This window comes from Chaetodon auriga, chromosome 12 (assembly GCF_051107435.1).
Source record: "Chaetodon auriga isolate fChaAug3 chromosome 12, fChaAug3.hap1, whole genome shotgun sequence".
Classification (NCBI taxonomy): Eukaryota; Metazoa; Chordata; class Actinopteri; order Chaetodontiformes; family Chaetodontidae; genus Chaetodon; species Chaetodon auriga.
In genome coordinates this window covers 11,900,089-11,919,389 of record NC_135085.1, presented here as the reverse complement: position 1 = coordinate 11,919,389, position 19,301 = coordinate 11,900,089, and the positions used below count along the sequence as shown (strand labels likewise).

At 44.4% G+C, this 19,301-nt stretch overlaps 3 protein-coding genes across 3 annotated transcripts; 1 reads left to right on the top strand and 2 right to left on the bottom strand.

Annotated features, from left to right (window-relative positions):
* Positions 1 to 400: 400 nt before the first annotated feature.
* Positions 401 to 5,883, bottom strand: cdc34b (cell division cycle 34 homolog (S. cerevisiae) b). The gene is made up of 5 exons (XM_076744587.1): positions 5,135 to 5,883; positions 4,801 to 4,887; positions 4,555 to 4,652; positions 2,403 to 2,537; positions 401 to 2,298 (listed from the first exon to the last, which is right to left on the bottom strand). The coding sequence occupies exons 1-5, from the start codon at positions 5,318 to 5,320 to the stop codon at positions 2,088 to 2,090; spliced, it is 717 nt and encodes a 238-aa protein (XP_076600702.1). The 5' UTR covers positions 5,321 to 5,883; the 3' UTR covers positions 401 to 2,087.
* A 651-nt stretch (positions 5,884 to 6,534) lies between these two features.
* cactin lies at positions 6,535 to 11,791 on the top strand. The gene is made up of 10 exons (XM_076744585.1): positions 6,535 to 6,872; positions 7,406 to 8,021; positions 8,161 to 8,256; positions 8,364 to 8,509; positions 8,669 to 8,831; positions 9,167 to 9,281; positions 9,854 to 10,046; positions 10,142 to 10,264; positions 10,508 to 10,884; positions 11,071 to 11,791. Exons 1-10 carry the CDS (start codon positions 6,568 to 6,570, stop codon positions 11,559 to 11,561), a joined length of 2,625 nt encoding a protein of 874 aa, XP_076600700.1. The 5' UTR covers positions 6,535 to 6,567; the 3' UTR covers positions 11,562 to 11,791.
* Positions 11,792 to 11,956: 165 nt separating this feature from the next.
* On the bottom strand, positions 11,957 to 18,937 carry LOC143328993 (semaphorin-4E-like). The gene is made up of 15 exons (XM_076744586.1): positions 18,722 to 18,937; positions 17,060 to 17,369; positions 16,790 to 16,935; positions 16,118 to 16,180; positions 15,937 to 16,035; positions 15,700 to 15,799; positions 15,492 to 15,602; positions 15,075 to 15,226; positions 14,709 to 14,887; positions 14,443 to 14,599; positions 14,058 to 14,280; positions 13,785 to 13,900; positions 13,459 to 13,616; positions 13,323 to 13,375; positions 11,957 to 13,162 (listed from the first exon to the last, which is right to left on the bottom strand). Exons 2-15 carry the CDS (start codon positions 17,166 to 17,168, stop codon positions 12,495 to 12,497), a joined length of 2,334 nt encoding a protein of 777 aa, XP_076600701.1. The 5' UTR covers positions 17,169 to 17,369; positions 18,722 to 18,937; the 3' UTR covers positions 11,957 to 12,494.
* Between the last annotated feature and the right edge of the window lie 364 nt (positions 18,938 to 19,301).

Sequence of the window (19,301 nt, the reverse complement as noted above, 5' to 3'; positions counted from 1 at the left end):
CTTCACTCGGAAGGCTGCTGCTTTGAGCTGTGTAACGATGCCCGGTATTCCCCTGTGACTTGAATGCAGCACAGTCATTCGTCATCAAAGAATTCTTTCCTGTGTTGTCAGTGTGGATTCCTACATTATAAACACAAGAAGTCAATAACATGACAAATGGTCATATCTAAAGATGGCATACAGTAAAAGTGATAGATAAACGGGCCTATTATCATATACAGATACGCAACAGAGCCAAACAACTTTCAAATCCATCTGAGAGACTTAACAAAATTAATATAATGAAATGAAAGGTTAATTGTAAGGCTAATTGTGAGAGTAAATATGTTGCAATTAGCAATAACACACTGCAGCAAACAGGAAAATTAAGTGAAACTGTTGCATCAATTACTCCAAGATATTTTTTTCCAGATAAATCTTTATTTTTCAGTTTTAAATAGCCGAAAATAAAAAATAAAGACCAGTGAAAAGAACAATATGGTGATCATCCATACAGCTACATGTGCATATCAGCTATGGTTCCTGTTAAAGCTGTAAACCAACTCTGAAGACCACCTAAATGAGGAAAATAGTTGCTTGTCTTAATTGTTTTGTCATATGTAATTCATTATCCTGAGAAATTCAGTATGAAGTGCCAATTTGAGTAAATGAAACAATCAATATTGCTGATGCAAAAATACACAAAGAGGACACTCATGCGCTCTAAAAATGATATCAAAACCAGTCCGATCTCCACTGACACAAAGAATAGAAACTCAAATGAAAACACGGCGGCCTTGTTTTCTTTCACCTCCAGGGCTGAAAAACTTCGATAATCCCGACTGATACTGCAACAACATCTTTTGACAGACACTTGTCCTACAACTTTTTTTTTTTTTTTTTTGCCAATCAAACCTAATAATCTCATCACATAAATCATTCTCAAGCAAAGATTGCAGGCATAATGTCTAACCAAAGAAAGAGACTACGATAACAAAGCTCGTAAGGGAGCAAACAAAGACAAGAATACAACAAACGGTCATAAAACGTTTTGGGCTTTCTTTTACATTGTTTTAGGTCTTTGGCTCCGTCAGGGCTCTCAGAGAGCAAACCTGAGGAGAGATACAAATCCGATGATTAATTAGTTCCGCCCCCCGCAAAAAAAAAAGATCCTATACGACTCTTAAATCTGAGCTACTTCAAATAACATAATCCCCACACTCAAACAGAAACACATCCAACAGTAATCAGAAGAAACACAGCAAATATCAATTTCATGTTGCCAAAAATGTTCATGAGGATCTGACCCAGTGACTCAGTGCCAGCTGGTCCTCCAGATACAAAGTTCTCTGGGATCTCCACCAACACAAGTCTTTCTTATCAGCACGCTGAACCAGATCATGATGTGGGTCAACAGTCCACCTGTAAAAGAGACAAAAAGCTTCCAACGATGTTCTGGCATGCACAAGAACTCTGAAAACATCGTCCCATGACATCCCGTCCCATTGAAGCGAGGTTGTGAAACGTGGAAATGTCCAATTCAATACATTTGCAGTAGACTGTTCAACGCAAACAGGCTGCTTGAAGTCCTCAATCTTCTGCCAGTCACTGGGAGCGACTGCTGGTGAGCAACACCCAGTTACAATTAGGGAAATAGAGATATGCGAGAGAGACGCTGAGCAAAGTTTGGAAGTGTTTGCACCAGTGCAAATGTTGCTATTGTTAACAGTGGTATTAACCCCACAATACCGTACATACCATACACTGTACAGGAGACTGAACGAGTCAGGAGGATTAAGTAATAGTTTAAGTTATTCTCTCATAGTAAGGTTTTAGGTGATAATGAAAACTGTTGATGAAAACTGAAGAAACTGGTGACTTTTGTGCTGGTGCAAATCTTACCAGGTCTGACCTTTCCACAACGGTGCATCAGTTTTTGCCTCTGAAAAAGAATTCAGAGGCTCAAGAAAAAAACAGCTCTTTTCATTGGTTTAGAAGTGGGAAACTTCAAATCTTTCTTGGTTGTCAACCTAGAATTTCTGGCAACCCAGACAGAAAAGGGGGGGTGGCGTACGTCAGCTAGATCAGGGACGCTGTCGAAAAACACGTCACGACTCCTCGTTGCCGGAGTCATCCTCGTCATAGCAGCAGTCGCCGTCGCCGTCCTCCGCATCGTCGTCGTCATAGTAGTAGTCATAGAAGAGGTCGGAGCCTTCGTCGGGGGCTGGGGCACGTGTGCGGACGCAGTACTCGGCCAGTGTGGTGGGCACCTTGACGCCGTCGCGCTCAGCTTCCGCCTTGGTGGCCAATACTTGTTTCCTGAGAGAGACATTACATGACGAGTCAAAGTTGACACTCGGCAAAGAGGATCTTCAAATTCGGTCTACTCCTGTTAAGAAAAGTTTGTGAGTGCGATTGTTCACCTGATGATCTCTACATATTCTCGGTCCTTGCCCTTGCTGTCCCTCCATTTGCGGTACATGACGGAGGCGTCCACGTTGGCAGGAGAGAAGGTGTTGGGCTCGTTCAGCAGGGAGATCACACTCAGCAAAATGGTCCTGGAAGCAAACACGAACGTGAGGATAACCACATGAATCATTTATTTGATCAACAAATGTAGAATATTTGATCTCTCCTCTTCCTCCGTCCGTTTTCTTATACACTGTATTTTACAGCTACTCACAGTAGCTGTGCAAATTAGAGCTACAATCAATGATTCTTTTACTTGGTTTATTATACAATTACTGATTTATTACACAATGATTTGCTCAATTAACTGATCAATCATTTAGTCCATAAAACTGCGTTGTTCTGTCCGACCAACAGTCCAAAGGCCAAAGACGTTCAGTTTACGATGGTAAACTGACCAGCTTGCTCGTTGCAAATTATTTGGCTCAGCTTGCTTGCACGCTAACATTATCGCAATAATACTATAATAATATAATAATATAAAAGCAAAATACTATCTGAGCAGATATGTTGGCTAGCTTGCCACATTACTTCACCAGCAAATGTGATCCATGACACTAACTTATGCATTATGACAAACAGTGTTGAGATTAGCGGATAATAAATGACGTAATGGTGCAAAGCAAAGGCGTACGACTAACGCTTGCTTTCTACTTGCCAAGAACGAGGCAGGGGCGGTCAAACAGTAACTCTAACCTAAAGAAAGCTAAGCTAACGTTAGCCAGCTAGCTGTAACTTTGCTATGCGGCACAGACCTCGTGCTGGTTGCTTCATAATGTTAGCTGATAAAATAATCTGCAAACAGCAAGCTAAAATAAAATACAGGAACATTACAGATGGTATTATTCTGAATATGACTGTAATTCATTTTCCAGCATTCGGTGTTCATTTCAGCATTCAGTCTTGTGAAAAGTCATGTCACTGTTTTGGCCAATGCCCAGGATGACGCTTCCTTGCGTCTATGCAGTACCGACACGAGCAGCAGGATGCTGACAGCAGTTCACGTAACGACCACTGGTGTCATTGAAAACAGGGATTTTCTGAAAGCTCCACACAGCACCTTTAAGTGTTGACCAATGTCCAGAATTCATCAACAGTTCTAAGGTTGCATAATGGACGTTTTTTGTCAAAGCTTTCCAAGAGGTGTTAATTTAACTATAGGTTTATTAAGGAGATGGTTGTTAGCGGTGGCGCTGGACTGGACTACATTATATTGAAATGTATTTATAATAGTGTTCCTCCCTCATGTTTGTAAATAGGATGGGAAAAACATTAACAAGGCCTCAATGAAAGGCAGTCCAGTACACCACCACTGCAGAATACTATCTCAATAACAAGCATATAGCTAAATCAACACCTCTCCGGCAGCACCTATAAAAATTGAACATTAGCATTTTTACAAAAGACAGAATTTATGGCTTAGCTGTTATATTGGACTGCATCAGATTTATTACTTTACCATATGAAGTGGCCATGGGGTGCAGTTTTTATACAAATGTGGAAGTGCCTTGAGTCACACTTCTACTTCATGGCCTCTAGATGCTGACTCAAAAAAGGTTTGGACACAAAAATGTTCGGTTACAAGGAACACATTTCCAACAGCGTTATACCGTAAGTATCGTCTTAAATGTGAAATTTAGTAATATCCCACAGGTGACACCGTAGAGTGGACAGTGCAACTGCAATGGCAATAGATAACTTTCCACAGCAGACATTTTGACTTGTGGTAGCAGGAAAAGCATTCATAACAGCAGAGCCGAAGAACTAAAACACCTTCATTTTAGCCATCGTTAATGTCATTACATCTGTGCTTTTGCTCTTGTGGCAAGTCAATAAGACTGCTGAGAAAAAAAGGTCTATGACGCACAAGTTTTTTTCAAGAACAAGGATGAAACAATTAATTACTCACTACCCAAAAACCTCATGACACATTTGGTGCTGAATGCCCGGATATGAACTCAGTGTTAGTTTCTGAGAACTTCTGAGGAGACTCCACTGAAGACAAATGTCATGTTATAAGGTCAACTGTGTTTGAGAGAAGACAGGGAAGTAAGGTGCCAAGAAAGGAGAGACATATGAGGATGGATAATGAGGGAGCGTGCTAACCGGACGTTCTGGGTGGGATTCCATCTCTCTGAAGGCAGCTCTCCACTCTGCGGGTCGTCCACTGGAGGGTGCAATATAGAAATACACACATCTCCATTCTGAAAACAGGAGAAATGGACTCATTTCACTGTCAGATGCATTGTATCACCGCCTAAAGACATCTAAATATATTAAATACAGTCATAAATGAATGAAAAGGCGTTTCACTGAATATAAGATATACAGGGAGTCAGGGTGATACTTCACCTCATAGATGTTGGGGTGCCACATCTTGGTGAGGAACCTGAAGGCAGGTGGGGAGTACGGGTAGTCTATAGGGAACTTGATCCGAGCCTGGAGCACAAAAAAGGGCATGTTTTATAAATGTACTGTATGACATATTTTTACTGACAGGCTTGATTGTCACTCATTGCATATAATGGGGTCATACAAGTAGTGCAGTAAACCCTGTTTCTTGTGTTGATTACGTTTGTATAACTATGGCTCTGCTAAAATAAATAAATAAATAAAAATAACCTGCCAGATGTACCAAAAGACAATTTTCTTCCTTGATGGACTAGCTATTCTACTGTATCCTTACCTTAAAATACCCCCCTTCATAGTGAGTGTTTGGAGGTCCGAAAATGGCCACTTCCCAGTTGTACATGTCAGCCTCGTCCACCAGTGTTATTTTGAATCCCTCGACAGGCTGCTCCTGAAGGCTCTTCATTTCCAACATGAGTGCTTTCTGTGAACTGGCTACATGAGAGTGGTCGTGTTGCGCCATACTGGACCAGGTGGCTTTGAGGATGATCTGGAGTCGACAGCTGACTGAGTTCGCCTGAACAGCCAAACAACCTCCAGACGCTGAAAAACAACTTGTGTGTTTTCGATGTTCGAGGACAATGAAACAGGCCAAACCAGCCAGGCTGCGCACAAGTCAAACAAAGGTTGCGTTGATCTGTCCCCGAATCAGATGAATTATTTACCAGTGTCAATATTCAGGAACTGGTGAACTGACCAGACCATTGTGGCTGACCAGCGCCTCGGGCTTTAGTTGATCTACCTGGCAGGGCAGCCACGGATATAAGCCGCAAATCTACTGGTAGCTGCTGGCTAGGTAAGCTAGCTAACAAGCTCTACCAGCTGAAGCTGAGTTTACGGTCGCGCGAATAGTTTCTATCTCCATACGAGGGCCAGATTAGACATGAAAACACAACTACTGATCTAAAATGCTAGCAAACAGAAACACTATCGATTAAGTCAGAAACGTAGTCGCTATCGCCCTTACAGAAGGCTGGGTAAAGAGGAATGTTGCTGAAAGGAGTCCCCTCCAGCCTCAACACAGGCAATGGCGCCGTGTGTTGTCTGGAACTTGTAGTCCAGTTTTCACCTGTAAACATGACTTTAAACATCGAAAGCAATCACGAAGCCAAACAATAACGAACAGAATTTCCTGATTATACACGGAAAAGATAAACGAGGAGGAATTGGTTATGTTTCGGCCATTATTTTTTTAAAAAAATGGTTTAAGAGTGAGTTCAGACAACTACATTTGCCAGTTGCCTGACGTCACGAAAACGCGAATATTGTTTGTGTTTCTGAAAAGCAGCTCTGACCTATTTTCGCTCAAAAAATATTTGAACACAGTAATTAATATCTATTATGTTAATTTAGTTTAGGATGACCCGTGTCATATAATAACCTCAGTTAAGCAAAGGGTATTTATTTATACTTTATCTTATTTTTTTCTCGAGCTATAGTTGTGACGTCATAAATGTGCGCTGTTTTGTAGAAAGCCCATTTAAACCAGCTTTCTGCTGCCTGAACAATTGGTTAATTTTGAAACCAGATAATTAACTTATTTTTTTAAGGGTGGGTGTTTTAGGCCGACATTAATGTTCCTCTACTTAATCAAATATGTTACAAATACACAATATAGTTTACACTGCGAGAACAGCAACAGTTTTCTTTGTTACCTCTTATTTACGCGACAGAGTGCGCTTCGGACCCCACAGGAACAGAAAGTTCGTGATGGGTTCGAAATCACGACGTCGGTCCCGCTCTAGGTCCAGAAGTCGGAGCCACGATCGGCGAAACAGGTCCAAAGTCAGCAGGTCTCGATCCCCGGAAGACAAGAGAGGCCGCAGTCGGTCTGCAGACAAGAAAAGAGCTGCCCGTGGACGGGGACGGTCGCGCAGCAGAGACTCCAGCCACGGCTCTCCTGGCAGACGTCGGCCTCAACACAGGCAACGGTCAGGATCCAGGAGCGGTTCGGAGAGCGACAGGAAGCGAGGACCACAGCGGTCCCGGACCAGATCGAGGGGTCGATCATCAAGGTAAATGTCTGTGCTTTCTGGTGCTACCTGGTTGGTATGGCTGCCTAACGCTTGACAAGTTTTACGGCTCGATTCGACCTGTAATAACTATGGTGGCCACATGATGAGTTGAATTTAGCGCCCGTGTTCATATGTGAACTTAACAGTACATATGGAAAGTAAACTAAACCTGAGCCCATGTGCTCCGCTGTATTCTTGGTGCATTGAATATTTTGCGAAAAGAACATGTACATAATTACACCTCCACAATTCAAGCACTTAGACCACACCATCGTGCGGTATACCTGTCGGAAACAGTTGAGCTAAATTCAGTGTCCTCAGTCCTATACAGCAATTAATAAACCACTTGAAATGTATAAAATAGTAGCATTTCACAGCTTGTCGGTGCAGTTCACTGACATTCACGGCCATTCTTGCTGGAGACTAAATAATCAATATATTATAAAGTACCTATCTATCGATCTATCTATCTATTCTTTTGGTTGCCCATCCAGGAGCAAAAACGTAGTAAAGTACTTTTTTTTTTGTCTCAGCTCTGATTCAGATGATCCCAAAGTGAGGAGGAGGAGAAAGGAAACAGAGAAACGCAGAGGAACATCTCGAGAGGGTAGAAGGGGAAGGTCCCAGCACAGCTCTGACTCCCGTGATGGAAGCAGTGACAGAGAACGGAGGAGACAGAGAAGTCCTGACAGGGGGAGTCCAGTCAGAGACAGACAGAGGAGGGAGCGAGACAGAGAGAGGTGGAAGAGCAACAGCAGAGACAGGGAAAGAAAATCAGACAGAGACAAAAGCCGAGAGCAGAGGAAGAGGAGTGAAGACAGGGAGGAAGGGAGGAGTGCGAGAGGCAGAGAGGGGGCCGCCAGAGACAGGGGGAGGCAACGCTTCAGTTCACCGGAGTCATCTGAAAGCTCAGGCTCCGAACATTTGAGCCGCGCAGCCAAAGAAAAGGAGGACAAGAAAAACCAGAGGGAGATGATGAAAGCTCTGGAGACGCCAGAGGAGAAGAGGGCCAGAAGACTGGCAAAGAAGGAAGCAAAGGAGAAGAAAAGGAGAGAAAAGATGGGCTGGAGTGAGGAGTACATGGGATACACCAACGCAGACAATCCCTTTGGTGACAACAACTTATTAGGGACATTCAAGTGGCAGAAGGTGCGTTAGAGAGCAGTTTTCTTGAGTTTCTATTATCAAATCAATTCAAAATGTGCAAATTTCTGATTTGTTTTTGTCATAACCTGGCTTTGAATATTGAAACTCATCCAAGGTTCTTGTTTTTTGTGTGTTTTTTCAGGCGTTGGATAAGAAAGGCATCGGCCATCTCGGAGAAAAAGAGCTTAAAGAGCGGAACAAATGTATTCAGGAGGAGAACCGCAGAGAGCTGCAGAAGGTATGAGCTGTGGGAACGTTTTGATTGGTTGGCACTGGCAGTATAATTTTCCAGAGTTATGAGTAGCAGCCCTTCCATTAATCATACTGACTTTTGTCTATAAAAAGGTAAAACAGCTGCGTCTGGAGAGGGAGCGGGAAAAGGCCATGAGAGAGACGGAGCTGGAGATGCTGCAGAGGGAGAAGGAGGCAGAGCATTTTAAGACCTGGGCTGAACAGGAAGACAACTTCCATCTGCATCAGGCCAAACTAAGGTGAGTGTGCATCAACAGTTACTGCATGTCCCCCCAGTCTGCCTCCTCTAATCATGTCACAGAGGATTTCTGTTGTGATATTGTAAGTTAAGTTCCAGGCTGTTAGCACTGTTCTTTAATATATCTGCACTCTCTGACAATGTTGTGTGCTGTTTCCAGGTCTAAGATCAGAATCCGCGATGGTCGTGCGAAGCCTATTGACCTGTTGGCAAAGTACATCAGTGCAGAAGACGACGATCTTGCTGTGGAGATGCATGAGCCTTATACTTTCCTCAATGGGCTGACAGTCACCGACATGGATGACCTGCTGGAGGACATTAAGGTGTGGTTATGTTCAAGTGTAAAAGCTGGATGATTAGATTGGAATAGCTGCAGTCACACAGGATGTAGTCATGGAGTAACCAGTAAGAACTTAAAAGCCTTTTCTGAAGTCTTGTAAAATATCTTGGAAATATGAACTCACGCTCAGTAAAACGTCATTTGAAAACAAACTTGTGAGTCGTGTTGGATCACTTAACAATTTGACCACTTGCTGAAATGTGAGTACATTTGGTGATCACCTCGCTGAAAGATGACAGCCTGAATAAGTCGCCTTTTATCCTTCAAATAAATTCCAGACATGGATTGTTTACTGCATGAGTGTTGTTGTGCTGGTAGGTGTACATGGAGCTGGAGCAAGGGAAGAACGTGGACTTCTGGAGAGACATGACGACCATCACCGAGGACGAGATCAGCAAACTGAGAAAACTGGAGGCCTCTGGGAAAGGACCAGGTACATCATTTTCCTCTTAAAGTATCACTAGATGTTGCTAGGTATGCATATACTCTATTTGTTTCCCTGATAACAAGAACAAGTCATACAACTGCTGTCAAAAAGAAATCCACCAGTCATCATCTGTGATCTAGGCTGTATTCACTCATGTCGACGACAGATGGTGCTCAAATGAATGCACCAACTTTCAGTACTCTGACCTCCCTCACCAAGTTTTAGGCAAAGAACATCAGCTCTGTCTCTGTGATCCAGCTGTGCAAAGAGTGAAGGTGACCAGCCAGGACAAAGCAGCACTGGATCTGTTTGAAGTCACTAACTGGATGGTCCAGGATGTCACAACGATGTGACATTTGTAGTGTGACATTAATTATAACTATGTAACATCAAACACAGGTTTAACACTGCAGTTAGTCAAAAAGACAAATTGTATTTGGTACCCACTCAATGAGCACCTGTGTGTGTGTGTGTGTGTGAGAGAGAGAGAGAGAGAGAGAGAGAGAGAATGTTCAACAGGAAGCTGTGCTCAATCACATTTTCCTTTTGATCTTCAGTGCAATCTTTTTGATTCTCAGGTGATCGTCGTGAGGGCATCAACACAGCTGTGAGCACAGATGTACAGATGGTGTTCAAAGGAAAGACCTACAGCCAGTTGCAGGCGCTGCACCTGAACATCGAGTCGAAGATTCGGGCTGGAGGGTCCAATCTCGATATCGGTTACTGGGAGAGTCTGCTGCAGCAAGTCAGAGTCTACATGGCCAGAGCAAGGTACAAAAGTGGGAGTCCTTATTGTGCTTCTGTAGCTCGCGATTTATCTGGATAGACAGTGGAAATGTGCGTGTAAAACTGATTTCATGTCTCAGGTTGAGAGAGCGCCACCAGGATGTGCTGCGTCAGAAGCTGTTCAAGCTGAAACAGGAACAAGGAGTGGAGAGTGAGCCTTTGTTCCCCATCATCAAAGAGGAGCCGGAGAGTGACGACGATGAGTAAGTTACCTGAGAAACCACACACATCCTGTAACAGTTGAATGTGGTGGTTCTGTCAGTTACTGCACATGTTTTCAGTCACGGTGACCTGGGGTTCAAATTTCACTTCACACTGTTTCTTCTCACTTCTGTGTTTCTTTTGAGGATTTGTGTATTATAACCGCAAAAATAAGGTAAAATACCTGCAATGTACGGAGTTGTCTTCTAAAGAAAAGTCAAATCCAAATGTTTTTGTCACATCAGGGAGAGAGCAGAAGAGCAAACAAGGGAGACGATATCAGAGGAGCCTGGCCAGTCTTCAGCCTCCTCCACGAGACACAAGAGCAGAGACACAGAAGAGGACGCAGAGGAGGCAGGTCCATCAACGCTCACAGCAGATGACCAAGATGAGGATGGAGGAGAAAAGGGTGACAAGAAGGATGACGAGGAGAAAGGCGAGGTGGTGGAGGCCGTGTTGACGGAGGAGGATTTGATCCAGCAGAGCCAGGCCGAGTACGACTCCGGTCGCTACAGTCCCACACTGCTCACGTCCTCTGAGCTGCCGCTGGACTCGCACACGATCACACCAGAAGAGGACACACACAGGCTGCAGTTAGCACGCAGACAGCTACAAGTCACCGGTATGAGATTATTAACACACACACACACACACACAGCTTCGAAATCAGTTACAGAATAATGTGTGAAGGAACACATTCTGTTTCATCCTGATGAAACCAATCATTGATGTAAAAAATGTGTTGATTTATAAGTGACGCATATTTCTCCCAGAGAGCTCACTGTTGCTTCTTTGACTTCTTTATCAGGTGATGCCAACGAGAGCGCAGAGGACGCCTTCGTACGTCGTGCCAGGGAGGGCATGGGCAACGATGAGGCCCAGTTCAGTGTGGAGTTTCCTGTCACGGGGAAAATGTACCTCTGGGCGGACAAATACCGTCCCAGGAAACCCCGCTTCTTCAACAGGGTCCACACGGGCTTCGAGTGGAACAAATACAACCAGACACATTATGACTTCGACAACCCTCCCCCCAAGATCGTCCAGGGTTACAAGTTCAACATCTTTTACCCGGACCTGATCGACAAGCGCTCCACCCCGCAGTACTTCCTCGAGCCCAGTCCCGACAACAAGGACTTTGGCATTTTAAGGTTCCATGCGGGCCCTCCGTACGAGGACATTGCTTTTAAGATTGTGAACAGAGAATGGGAGTACTCACATCGACACGGCTTCCGCTGTCAGTTTGCCAATGGCATCTTCCAGCTGTGGTTCCACTTCAAGAGGTACCGCTACAGGAGATAGAGGCCTCATACCAAGATGTACCAAGAGCCCAGTCACTGGGCTTTAACCTTACATGGTATATTGTATAGGCTGTACAGTCAGTGTGCTTTGATGCATTGTTTTTAGCTGCTCTCCAGACCAAAAAGCAGTTTGTTAAAGCTTCAAATCACTCTGTACTTCTGTCTGAAAAAGTCAACTGTAATGTAGTCTGAAAATTACACATTAAAGGTTTTTTTTTCCACTTTTTACTATTTGCAAGCTGCCACTGGTCGATGCTTTTGTGAACCCCAGTTTAAAACCTGTTACTTTAGAATTACAGAGTTTAACCTTGAACATCTGCAACTTGGTCCATCTACACAAAAAAACAGCTGTCATCCACAAAAGATCATCATACAATGATGAGTACAGGCACATTAAGTTCCACATCTGTTCTTTACATTCTTTGCGAGTCCAGTCTTGCAGAAAAGTAGTGAACCCTGTCACAACATTAAATACACCAGAACAACACAACAAGCAGGTAGAAAAGGTTTAATACAATAAAAGCTAGGAGTTAAAAGTAAAATGGCTCAATTTCAGTTACTGTACATTCCCTGTGAAAATCATACCAATCTTTGCAAGATAATTCAATCTAAAATGGGCTTTACACCCATTAGTAGGAAACTGAAATCTACTTTTTTAATGTACACACAATTGTACTATAACAGAACTGTGACGCAGGAAGTCAAGTGTGTCTCATACTTGTACAAAAAAACCTATTATAAAATCTTTTGGTGTGTGAAACTGTGCTTAACAGTTCATTGTCTCTCCAAGCAAAGTTTCAGCAACTTGCTGTAAATTTCCCATAAACTGAGATTTCAACTCCTATTACAGCTGAACTGGTGAGTCCGTTCTGCCTTGAACCACATGGTTTGGGGCATTCCCAAACTCCAATGGCAGCGAATGTGCTCGTCATTGTCAAATTTCTGACTCGTCATCAATAAACTGCAGAGATGGAAGATTAACTTTTGGGGCACTGTCCTCCTCCGCAGCACTGAACGCCGCCTCCTCTCTGGTGTGGTTGTTATTACCGGTACTGTTGTCTCTTCCTGACACCAGTGGCTTGTCCTCTGCCGGTGCAGGCCTCGGTGCCTCTTGGCAGGTCACACTTGAGTTCAGCCCCCCGTGGCCCTGGGACTGTTCTCTATTCTTCTTTCCGCAGTTCCATGGCAGGGGTAGGTGGCCTTTGTAAAAGTTCCAGGCCAAAAGGGCAAGAAGAGAAATAACAAGGAGGGCAATTACAGCCTGCAGTCCAGCCACAGAGGGGCCACCCATCTGAGCCTGGGGAAGAATCTGATTCCCAGTGCCAGAGCCTGCTGGAGCCATGCTAACCTGGTACTCGGCCACAGTGGTGGTGTACTCGTCAGCTTTGGAGCGCTCCATAGACAGGCAGCGGTACCGACCAGTGTCAGAGTGTGAGGCATTGAGGATAAGCAGTCCATCTTTGAGAAGCTGAAGGCGAGTCGCAGGGGTCAGAGGGCTGCCGTCCCGCTCCCAGGTGGTTTTTGCCAGGTTGGAAGGCAAAGGGCAGCGGAGCTTCAGGTTTCCTCCGGGCCAGATGGACTGATTCAGAGGCTTAACTGGAGCTGAAAATAAAACAGAGGTCCCTTTGAACAACCCACAATCAACCTCAATTATAGTTCTTTGAAGTTTAAAATTGAGAATGTTTTTTCTTCTGAATGGCAAAAAATAAATATGTACTGATCATACTTAAGATTCTCTAGGTAATAGTTTGCAGTAACTCACCAGCATCTGGGCAAAGGGAAGCATCCCCTTCTTTCACACTTTGGATTAGCTCCCTAAAGCACAAGATACAATAATTGAAGTTTGGATAGAACAGATATCAACATGGTTTGCTCTACATGTTGAGACAGCTGCCTACCGTTGTGAACTAGAGAGGAGGGCACATTTCCCAACAACTTTATCCCAGCCACAGTATGGGTCTCTGGCTAGCACGCAGTCCATACAGGATGAAGACCTCTCACAGGAGGCCAGTGGTATCTGTGCTGCTCCGTAGTCTGAGCCTGCGTAGAGCTGACCCTGTACCCAACGGGTCCATCACACACAAACACACAGCAATGACAGTGATACACAAAGAACTAATGTTGTCTCTTTCAATACCACAGCAAAAAGAATAAAAACAGGTGGCAGGTACACAAAATAAGATGATTCTTATTTTGATAAATCTACGATAGAGTTTAAACTTACCGTGACATTAGAGAACTTCAGAATCTTGATTGGCTCCGGAGGCTCGAACAGTTGTATTTCCTCTATGATGAACATCTCTCCGTCGTAGTTCACAGCTTTCAGCATTGTGCCTTCCTCTTTTCACATAAAAACATAAAATCGTGCTATATTTACATGCTGACACATATGGCTTAATGCTTACCACCGATGTTGTCATGTTAGCAAAAGCAGTGCAGTGCAATATATACAGGAAGTGGCAGAGTGCTGCACTGATGCAACCCTGAACACACGCACCTGTGGCAACAAACATCACATGGTACTTCTCGCCATCTGCGGCTTGTACTTGGTTGACTATGATGCGTGTGAATGTAGCTCCCCTTCGCACCAGTAGAGGCTTCTCTCCTATTGGCTGGATAGCCTGGTCCATGAGGGGCCTATCTTTGATAAATTGAAGGGTCCGGTCTGGGAGGTCCAGAGTCTGAGTTATGCCCTCTTTACGAGCCTCGTCGTCTATGCACTGGCGGGGAAAGAGGGGAAGGAGAGAGAAAAGAGAGAACAACAGAATCAGAAGACAAAAGGAATCGGCTTCCTGCTGGGCCACTCGTTAACGAGTTGCCTTTTGAGTTTTGTCTTTGTTTCTAACACACGCACACACGCGTTGAATAGTGGGCAGACTCACAGCTCCGGGCCGAGGGATGGGGACATCTCCGCTATACATCACCCACTTAACAAAAGAGGTTTCTACGGGGACCGGGCTCTTGTACTTCCCCTCTGCAAACACTCTGCTGATGTCGGATACGCGGTACACACACACCGCAGACAGGTCTGATGTGTCCCTGAAACACACACACAGAAAATGTGAGCCAAGTAGTGTGGCCAAAGACCATTAAAGAGAAAGCAGACCCTCCTCCTCCAACACAAACACATTTGTTCATTTAAACGTACGACTGTGGTGTGAAGACAGCGAAGAACAAACAGTCCTTCCAGTGCCGCTGGGGGTCACACCAGCGGTAAGTGTCCTGTATAATGTACGGCAGCTGAGACTCGAGCACCGGACAGTCCATTCTGGCCTTCAGGAAGGATGTCCATTTCTTCTGCAAGGTCCTCTGACCTCCAAGGTCCCCCTGTGGGCACAGAAATACACTGTAACGCCACACTGACAAGTGGAAAAACATGAAGACAAACGGGATGCACAATCAGGCAGCGGAAAGGAATGAATGAGTACTACTAAGGAAGTTCTGCTTTTGTGTTATTGTCGTTTTGGGAAATGGAGCCACAACACGTAAGTGCATGCGTGATAAACTCTTTCACCTTGCAGACGCGGGCCACACGGGAAACCACCAGTTTGTTGTAGCAGTCGCACTCCACAGCTGTCTCGCTGAAGAACAGGTAAACCTTGTCATCATCTCCCACCTCACTAATCTCACTCTCAGGCATCTGAGCCATGGAAACAAAGTTGGGCTCTGGCATAGAGAGAAGAAATGTGAATTTTTGACTAGAATTACCACCTTGCAGTTGTATGCCTCCACCAAGCCGTCAAGTCAGGAGAGTTCAATCATTTCATCCTTGAGCGTGAAGTGAATGTTTGTCAAATTTGAAGAAATTCCTGAGATACCATGTTCATGAAAATTGGATGTCTTTACCTGCGAACATCGTGAAAACACAATGCCTCTGGCCATGTTGCCAGTGTGGAGGCATAAACACACATTACACACTATCAAAGCTCACCATGAAGCCAGGAGCTCTTGAACTCAGTGCGTATGGAGATAGGAGAGCTGCGCATCAGGACCGGTTCAGAGCCCAGGAAGTTCATTGAAGTGGCTGAGTACAGGTTGTCTTCTGGTAAGATACAGCAGCACAGAGATGCAAATGAAAACGTTCTGCTATGTTAACCGAAGCTCCTCAGTTTCTTACTTGTTGTGTAGTTGCTACTCACCCAACATGATGGAGGCATATCTCTGGAAAGGATCAAATGGACATTTCCCTTTGCCATCCTCTCCTTTCTTCTCAAGAGTCAGCTTTCCATCTGCATAGGACTGCACAGACAAGCACATTTAAATCCTAGTCATTTCATAAACACTGATTTTGACATAACAAACTACATAGCATCAATTCATACAGTGTGGCTTATGGATTGAAACAAACAAGCAGTGTGGCTCTGAATTTGTCTCACCATGTAATCACACTCAGGATCAAAGGCGTTGGTTCCACACACATACATCCTGTTATCCTCTGTCTTATGCAGGATCCTGATATAGTTCTTGCAGTCCATCTGTAAATGCATTTTAAAAAGCAATGACTACATCTGCTCAATATGCAATACATTTTAGAAAGCAGGTGCTGAAGGGACCCACCTCAGGATCTTTTCCTTTGTTTTTACACTCCTCTTTTTGTTGTTGTGTCACTTCCCACTTAACCTAAGAGAGTGAAATACAATTTTCGTCATATGATTTTGAAATGTTTTTTTCTTGTTAGAAATGGAGAAATGCCACACTCTTGCCATTTCCATGCCTTTATTTGACAGTTGACGGTGTAGACAGAAACAGGAAACATGGAGCCAGGGACACTGTGTAATAGGAGGTATTTGTCTTGACCATTCGGCTTCTGGGGCAACAACACTTCTAACCATTTATACACAAAGCAGTTGTTAGGAGGGTATTAGTGTACAGAGGCAGGTAAAGTGTGCTTGCAGTTGAAATCGGCAAATACCTTAACGTAAAGCTGGTTGGTTTTAGAACATACTGAGTGAATTCATAGTGGGAGTGTAAACTGTCATTAAACAACATTTTTTTCAAAGTTGGTTCGTCTCTCAAGAGGCACTCACTCCACAACAGTGAGCGCATAAGCAAGTGCTGCCTGTAAGGCTCGATCCAGGGCGGAGAACCTGGCATCTTACACAAGTTTGCTCTTAAAGTTTTCTTAGCCCTGGGCCAAGAAAGCTCTGATAAGAAACTTCCAAAGTATACTAACAGTTAGTGGGTGTTGCTCCACAGTAGGATTGGCCTTTACAACAAGTGTTTTCTTACTGAGGCAAGTTTCTTGGAGATGTCGTTGAGGTCAAGAGCGTACACTGCCTCCCTGGCACCCAGCACTAGCAGGTCCAGATCTTCTCTCAGCAGCATGGTGGAGTAGTTGAACACTCCATCTTCATGAAACATGTGACCGTTGTCCCCTAGAGATGGAATATTTTATTATTTGAGCAACCACTGATGATTAAACTCTGATTCCCAATGGGTGGGGAAGCAAACAACGGTTGACACATTGTAAGGCAAGGTTATGCGGATAGCAACACTCACTCTGATAGGGCACAGATCTGCGGGGGGTACAATCCAGCGGTGAGTCCTCCTCCAGCGTCAAGGCCAGCGGCAGCAGCCAAAAGACACTGAGAGCCAGCAGTGGACGCATGGCTCTTTTGTTCAGGCTCGAGGAATTTAAGCTTTATTGTTTCCGAAAGTCAGTCATACAAGGGGAAAGACAGCAAGTGGCATCTATGACGCGATGAGGTCTGCGCTGACTGAAGGGCACTGGCCCCTTTACTGGCCCCGCTCAGCAGGCTGTCCATGGTGAGATGGATGGTGCACACCAAAGAAACAAAGCCGAGGAGGGCTGAAAGAAACAAGGTTGTATGGATATCACAATCAATTCACCGGATGTGAGACTTGACAGAAAATAAGCTTCAATTATGTATATCAAAACACCAAACAACAAAAAAAAGTAAAAAATGAGAGTTTGTGATGTAAGGAGAAAAAATTAAGATGTGTGTTTAAAACAAAGTGAGAGAAACAAAGCAGAAGAGTGAAGGGGTGGCCAGAAAGGACCAGAGTGAGCTAAAGTCAGCGCGGCAGTAATTCTGTCAGTGCCATAGTGATGTTAATGCAGGGCCGTGAAAGGCATTCAGCAGGGTGCAGGGACATCAACTTCAGCTGTCCTGCAGCACCAAACACACAGCGCACAATGAGAGATTCGCAGAGAGTGCCAACGGCTGGTGCAGATGAGAGAGGAGCTCCTGAAACAACTTTGTTGCAAGAGCTGTTTCACACAGACAGACAGGAAACATGGTGGTTTGACCAACCACTTCCACTTCACCCACTTCAGTCTACGAACAGGGACAAGTAGCCTGGGCTTGCTTCTCTTTTAATTGACTTGCAGTCATAACAACAGTGCAGCATTTCTGTGATTTTATCTAGAGCTGCAACAATTAATCAATTAGTTGTCAACTGTTAAACTAATTGTCAATTTTAATAATTAAGCAGTTTAAGCAATTGTATAAGAAAACAAATATGATTTCAGCTTCTTGAATATGAATATTTCCTGGTTCCTCTCCTACTCTGTGACAGAAAACTGAATATCTTAGGGTTGTGGCCAAACAAGACATTTTAGGACGTCATCTTGGGTTTAATCGAGACAATAAACGGAGAAAATAGTTGCTGGTTAGTTGCCGCCCTGATTTCATCCAGCAGTGTTACTACAACTTGCATATCAGGTGTGTACTGTGCTGGGTGCCTCTTTCCCCAGCAGAGGTGTGTTTTACTGATGCGCTGCGGCATGTCAGAGAATGCAGCCCTGATAACATGTCTCACATATTTGTCCCCGGGGCCAAGGCGCGAGAGCACGCGCGCACGCACACACACACACGCACACATACCGCACCTTGGTTTTCATACTTACGCGCCACATGTCCATTAGCAAGAACAAGTGTAACGACTGTGTAAGTTCATCTTGAAGCATTGAAATTAAGCTAGCAAATCAGTTGTTGAGTTAATAAAGCAGCGTGGAGCAACTTAAGACTAAGCTAGTTAGTAAATGAACTTAATTTAGAGTAGAATTTGTTATTTTAACTTATTTCCACTACATGTAAGTAAGTTTTAAGCTCAAACTTCCTGGACAAATGTACTGGCAAAGGGCACAAACTGGAGCAGGTTAACCGTCAACAATGCTGTCAAACGTTAATCACTTACCTGCTCAGCGACACGCCCAAGACAGCGGAGGCTTCCATTAAAATACTCCAAACACCTGTCGAAGCGTTATTTCTGAACCTCATCTGCATTAACTAACCGGCTTGTAGTAAAACTAACTCGTAGTATTCATAAACGGTTGAGAGGTGCAGGAAACCCCTCGCGCCCAACTTGCGCGAAGATGAGAAACTCGGGCTCGCGCTCGCTTACAACGTCCTTTAAAGCTGCTGCGACATCGCCGCACATTCGCTTGAGAGACCACGGGGAAAAGGCGCTTCTCCTGAGGCACAGCAGCCTGTTTTCTGCCTGTCTCAGTCCTCTCAAAGCCACAGCGGTCATCCGTTATTGTAGAGACGCTCTCTGCGTTCACATCCCGCGGTGAGACGGACCTGAATGGCTGCTGCTGCTCCTGCAGGTCGGTTTTTTTTTTTTGTTACCACCTTCAAACTGCCGTCGAGGCGCCGGAAGGCGCTGATCAGTGATCTGATTAAGGTTTCATTGTTCTGATTTACTCTTATCTGTGGGGTTGAAGGTACAGCTGATTCAAGATGGACGAGGGGAAAAATAAAAGCAGCTGGAGGGA